Source organism: Hypanus sabinus, chromosome 24 (genome assembly GCF_030144855.1).
Source record: "Hypanus sabinus isolate sHypSab1 chromosome 24, sHypSab1.hap1, whole genome shotgun sequence".
Lineage (NCBI taxonomy): Eukaryota > Metazoa > Chordata > Chondrichthyes > Myliobatiformes > Dasyatidae > Hypanus > Hypanus sabinus.
In genome coordinates, this window is record NC_082729.1 from 33,745,551 (window position 1) to 33,751,845 (window position 6,295).

The 6,295-nt window shown below is 47.9% G+C and overlaps 2 protein-coding genes across 2 annotated transcripts in view; one reads left to right on the top strand and one right to left on the bottom strand.

The window, feature by feature from the left end:
• The window catches only part of LOC132380629 (membrane-associated guanylate kinase, WW and PDZ domain-containing protein 2), a 52,201-nt gene extending 52,102 nt beyond the window's left edge, over nt 1–99 (bottom strand). Inside the window, exon 1 of the mRNA XM_059949570.1 lies at nt 9–99. The gene's annotated coding sequence lies outside the window, so the exon portion shown is untranslated. The remainder of the gene's footprint in view (nt 1–8) is intronic.
• A 119-nt stretch (nt 100–218) lies between these two features.
• On the top strand, nt 219–3,665 carry LOC132380631 (uncharacterized). The gene is made up of 2 exons (XM_059949575.1): nt 219–561; nt 1,224–3,665. Exon 2 carries the CDS (start codon nt 2,389–2,391, stop codon nt 3,478–3,480), a length of 1,092 nt encoding a protein of 363 aa, XP_059805558.1. The 5' UTR covers nt 219–561; nt 1,224–2,388; the 3' UTR covers nt 3,481–3,665.
• Nucleotides 3,666–6,295: the final 2,630 nt, after the last annotated feature.

Genomic DNA, 6,295 nt, shown 5'->3' on the forward strand with positions numbered 1-6,295 from the left:
CAATTTACCTGCAGCGGAGGATGCTTCAAACCCGTCTCCTCCGATACTTTCCTGCCTTCATCCCCAACCATTGCCCAGCGGCGGATTGACAGGTGGTGCCCAGGGAGAGAGCGGGAGGGAGGGCGAGGCTTCTAGGTCTGTCGATCAAACAGAGCCACGCCCTCCCCGTGGACCCACCCTCACTGCTATTGGGTGGACTTGGAGACGTCCCGCGGTTAGGCGCCCCATTGGATAACACGCCTGCCAGTAGTCAGCGGGCCAAGCTACATAACAGCGATCTGATAGTCCATTGGATAGCATGCCTGCCAGTCTTCAGTGGGCGGGGTAAACGTTCGGAGATCCGGCGCCCCATTAACCAAAGTGCCTGCCAGTCTTCAGCGGGTGCTGTCACCTGATAGGTCGGTGCTCGGGAGGCAGGGCGGTAGAAGGAAAGGGGAAGTATCCAGGGAGCTTGAGGACCGAGGGACAGTTAGGAAGGTTCGGGGACTGTGGCACGGCGAGTGAGGGCCTCCAGGGCCGCACGTGTAGTCGGCGGGACCGGGGATCCGGGCCCGAGGGAAGGTATCTGCCAGTACACACAACATGGCGATGCCCCCATGTCTCTACGCATGCGCGGCCAGTGATTTTTTTTAGAATGTGATTTAATATGTTCGAAATAATATCATGCTGATGCTGTCATCCCAGGGTGATAAAAGGTCTGGGCTCCCTGCCATAACTTCTTCCTCAGCCGTTTACCTCTTGCACCGAACACCACCCAGTTTATCACACTGTCCACCCTCCCATCCCATCGTTCTATGGCGGCTTCTGCCCCTTTTCTTTCCAATCCTGATAAAGGGTCTGAGCCCGAAATGTCCACTGTTTTTTTCCCTCCGTGAATGCTGCCCGAGCTGCTGAGTTCCTCCTGCATTCTGCGCGTGTTATTCTTGATTAACAGTATCTGCAGATTGTATGGTATCATAGATCCAGCTCTGACTGGCAATCTTAGTATAGACAACACTGTAAACGTCTTAGACCCACACAGATGCAGAGAGAGAGAGAGTGCTTTCGAGTTTGGCACGGTACTGTATATTGGTAAAATAGGAAAGTGATTGAGAAACGGAAATGCGAATTGAATTGACTTTATTACTTACATCCTTCATATACGTGCGGAGTAAAAATCTTTACGTTACGCTTCCCTCTAAGTGTTCAATATAGTAAATTTTTAAAAATATTATGTACAACAGGATTGTCAACTGCATCACGTAGTGGGTAAATGCTGTCGTCCTGATGTTCGGAGAGTCAGTCTATCGTCTCCGATGTGACTATCAGCACTTGAACAAGAAATACGAAGGAAACCGCAGAAATTAAAAGTATACTGTAAAATTGGAATGGAGTGCGCAACAAGGCCGCCGTATGCGGCAGAATACTTTGACCATCAGACTTAGCAGCAGAATTAGGCCATTTGGCCCATCGAGTCTGCTCCGCCATTCAGTCATGGTTGACACTTCTTTCCCCTCCTTCGTCCCACTCCCCGTCCTCTGCCCGTAACTTTTGATGCCGAGGCCAATCAAGAAAATATCAATCTCTGCTTTAAAGACACTCAACGACCTGGCCTCCACAGTGGCATGTGGCAATAAATTCCACACATTCACCACCCTTGGCTAGAGAAATTTCTCCGCATCTGTTTTAAATGGACATCCCGCTATCCTGAGGCTGTGCCCTCTTGTACTAAACTCTCCCACCATGGGAAGCATCACACATCTGGTCTGTCTAGCTCTTTCAACATTTGAAAGATTTCAATGAGATCTCCCCCATCCTTCTAAATTCCAGCACGTACAGGCTCAGAGCTAACAAACGTTCAGTCCCCGAATCATCCTTGTGAACCTTCTCTGAACCCTCTCCAATGCCAGCACATCTTTTCTTTGATGGTGAATCTCATCAGCAGGAATGACGAGTCAGCATACAGAGAAGAGGTGCAGCAGCTAATGGACTGGCGTAGAGACGACAACCTGTCTCTGAATGTGAATCAAACAAAAGAGATGGTTGTTGACTTCAGGAGGGCAGGGAGCGACCACTCCCCGCTGAACATCGATGGCTCCTCAGTAGAGATTGTAAAGAGCACCAAATTTCTTGCTGTTCACCTGGCGGAGAATCTCACCTGGTCCCTCAACACCAGCTCCATAGCAAAGAAAGCCCAGCAGCGTCTCTACTTTCTGCGAAGGCTGAGGGAAGTCCATCTGCCCCCCCCCCCCCCCATCCCCATCACATTTTACAGGGGTTGTATTCAGAGCATCCTGAGCAGCTGCATCACAAGTATCCCACAAGGATCTGTTCTGGGACCTCTACTTTTCGTGATTTTTATTAACGACCTGGATGTGGGGGTAAAAGGGTGGGTTGGCAAGTTTGCAGATGACACAAAAGGTTGGTGGTGGTGTAGATAGTGTAGAGGATTGTCGAAGATTGCAGAGAGACATTGATAGGATGCAGAAGTGGGCTGAGAAGTGGCAGATGGAGTTCAACCTGGAGAAGTGTGAGGTGGTACACTTTGGAAGGACAAACTCCAAGGCAGAGTACAAAGTAAATGGCAGGATACTTGGTAGTGTGGAGGAGCAGAGGGATCTGGGGGTACATGTCCACAGATCCCTGAAAGTTGCCTCACAGGTAGATAGGGTAGTTAAGAAAGTTTATAGGGTGTTAACTTTCATAAGTCAAGGGAAAGAGTTTAAGCAACGTGATGTAATGATGCAGCTCTATAAAACTTGGGTTAGGCCACACTTGGAGTACTGCATCCAGTTCTGGTCGCCTCACTATAGGAAGGATGTGGAAGCATTGGAAAGGGTACAGAGGAGATTTACCAGGATGCTGCCTGGTTTAGAGAGTATGAATTATGATCAGAGATTAAGGCTTTACTGTTTGGAGAGAAGGAGGATGACAGGAAACATGATCGAGGTGTACAAGATGTTAAGAGGAATAGATAGAGTGGACAGCCAGCGCCTCTTCCCCAGGGCACCACTGCTCAGTACAAGTGGACATGGTTTTAAGTTAAGGGGTGGGAAGTTCAAAGGGGATATTAGAGGAAGGGTTTTCACTCAGAGAGTGGTTGGTGCGTGGAATGCACGGCCTGAGTCAGTGGTGGAGGCATATACACTAGTGAAATTTAACAGACTACTCGACTGGTATATGGAGGAATTTAAGGTGGGGGTTATATGGGAGGCAGGGTTTGAGGGTCAGCACAACATTGTGGGCCAAAGGGCCTGTAATGTGCTGTACTATTCTATGTTCTATGTTCTATCACTGCCTGGTTTGGAAATTGCACCATCTCAGAATGCAAGACTGCAGTGGATAGTGAGGTCAGCTGAGAAGATCATCGGGGTCTCTCTTCCCACCATAACGGACATCTACACCACACGCTGCATCCGCAAAGGAAACAGCATTATGAAGGACCCCACGCACCCCTCACACAAATTCTTCTCGCTCCTGCCATCTGGCAAAAGGTACTGAAGCATTCGGGCTCTCACAGCCAGACTGTGTAACAGTTTCTTCCCCCAAGCCATCAGACTCCTCAATACCCAGAGTCCAGTTTGGATGAACTCAGCAGGTCCGGCAGCATTCGTTGAAAGGAGCAGTCAATGTTTCGGGTTGAGACCCTTTGCCAGAACTAAAGAAGAAGGGGCCCTATAAAGAAGGTGGGGGGAGGGTGGAAAACCAATCAGAGGAAAGATCAAGGGGTGGGGGAGGAGAAACAGGGAAGGGATAGGCAGAAGAGGTGAAGAAGGAATCTAAGGAGAAAGCACTGTGGGTAGTAGAAGAAGGCAGAGCCATGAGAGATGATAGGCAGTTAGAAGAGGAGACGGAGTGAAAGTGGGATGGGGGAAGGGTGAGGGGGGGGGATTACCGGAAGTTGGAGAATTTGATGTTCATAGCAAGGGGCTGGAGACTACCCAGACGGTATATGAGATGTTGTTCCTCCAACTGAAGTTTGGCCTCATCATGGCAGTAGAGGAGGCCATGTATGGACATATCCGAATGGGAATATGAAAGAGAGTTGAAGTGAGTGGCAACCGGGAGATCCTGTCTGTTGTGGCGGACAGAGCTTAGGTGCTTGATGAAGCGGTCCCCCAACGTCTTGATTCGATCACGGCATCTGCAGTGCACTTTGTGTTTACTATTAATTATTGTACTGTCTTGTACTGTTTTGTGCTCGTTATGTAGGTCTGAAGTCTAGTGTAGTTTTGTGTTTTTTCATGTAGTCTAGTGTAGTTCTGTGTTGTTGTCAGGTAGTCTAGTCTAGTTTTGTGTTGTTCATGGAGCACCATGGTCCTGGAGGAACGTCGTTCCGTTTTTACTGTTTTACTGTACCAGCAGTTATGGTTGAAATGACAATAAAAGCGACTTGACTTGAAACTTGTTCACAATACTCAAGGTGACGCCTCACCAGTGCCTTATAAAGCCCCAGCATCACATCCCTGCTCTTCTAGCACTATTGAAATGAATGTTCACACTGCATTTGCCTTCCTCACCACCAACTTTACCTGCAAGTGAACCTTCAGGGTGTTCTGCACAAGGATTCCCAAGTCCTTTTGCATCTCAAATTTTTGGATTTTCTCCCCGTTTAGAAAATAGTGTGCATATTTATTTCTTCTGCTAAACTGGCTATGTTTTTACCAACATTGTCTGTCATTTGTCATTTTCCTGCCCATTCTCCGAATTTGTCTAAGTTCCTCTAGAGCCGACCTGTTTCCTCAACACTATCTGTCTATCTTTGTATGATCTGCAAACTTGGCAAGAGAGCCACCTATTCCATCATCTAAATAATTGAAAACCAGCATATAAAGATGCGGTCTCAACACCAATCCCTGCGGAAGACCCTTAGTCACTGGCAGCCAACCTGAAAAGGATCCTTTTATTCCCACTCACTGCCTCCTACCAGTCAGCCAATGCTCTCGCCGTGCCAGTAACTTTCCTGTGATACCACGGGCTCTTAACTTGCTAAGCAGCCTCATGTGTGGCACCTTGTCAAAGGCCTTCTGAAAGTCCAAATGTACAAAATTGCTGTCATTTAAAATTGGATAGGTGTATGGACAGGAAAGGAATGGAGGGTTATGGGCTGAGTGCAGGTTGGTGGGACTAGGTGAGAGTAAGCGTTCGGCATGGACTAGAAGGGCCAAGATGGCCTGTTTCCATGCTGTAATTGTTATATGGTTATATATAACATCCACTGCATCCCCTTTATCTATCCTACTTGTAATCTCAAAGAATTCCAAAAGGTTTTTTTTAGGGAGATTACAAGTAGGATAATTAAAGGGGATGCAGTGGATGTTGTATACACAAAGTACACTGCAGATGCTGGGGTCAAAGCCACCCGTACAACACGCTGGAGGAACTCGGCTGGTCGGGCAGCATCCGTGGAAACGAGCAGTCAACGTTTTGGGCCGAGACCCTTCACCAGGACTGAAGAGGGAGGGGGCAGGGGCCCTATAAAGAAGGTGGGGGGAGGGTGGAAGGTGCCAGGTGAATAACCAATAAGAAGAAAGATCAAGGGGTGGGGGAGGGGAAGCAGGGAGGGGATAGGCAGGAGAGGTGAAGAAGGAATGTAAAGGGAAAGCACCATGGGTAGTAGAAGAAGGCAGAATCATGAGAGAGGTGATAGGCAGCTGGAGGAGGAGGCAGAGTGAAACTAGGATGGGGGAAGGGAGAGGAGGGGGAATTACCGGAAGTTGGAGAATTCAATGTTCTTGAAGGGTCTCGGCCCGAAATATTGACTGCTCGTTTCCACGGATGCTGCCTGACCTGCTGAGTTGCTGCAGCATGCTGAATGAATGTTGTATATTTGGATTAACTTTCTATTAATAGTTCAATAGTATTAAGTGTTATTTGGTAACTGGAAAGACAGTATAGAGTACTGTGCAAAAGTCTTAGCTATATATAGAAACAACAACACACACAAAATGCTGGTGGAACACAGCAGGCCAGGCAGCATCTATAGGGAGAAGCGCTGTCGACGTTTCGGGCCGAGACCCTTCATCAGGACTAACCGAAAGGAAAGATAGTAAGAGTAGTGCCCCCGACTACTTTCAAATCTCTTACTATCTTTCCTTTCGGTTAGTCCTGACGAAGGGTCTCGGCCCGAAACGTCGACAGCGCTTCTCCCTATAGATGCTGCCTGGCCTGCTGTGTTCCACCAGCATTTTGTGTGTGTTGTTTGAATTTCCAGCTTCTGCAGATTTCCTCGTGTTTGAGCTACATATACTAAGTACTTATATATATATGTGTGTGTGTGTGTGTGTGTGCAGTTATGGACAAAATTATTTTATAT

Bases quoted from the DNA above. Each gene is read 5' to 3' on its own strand.
- LOC132380631 (XM_059949575.1), top strand. From the start codon at position 2,389: ATGACACAAAAGGTTGGTGGTGGTGTAGATAGTGTAGAGGATTGTCGA.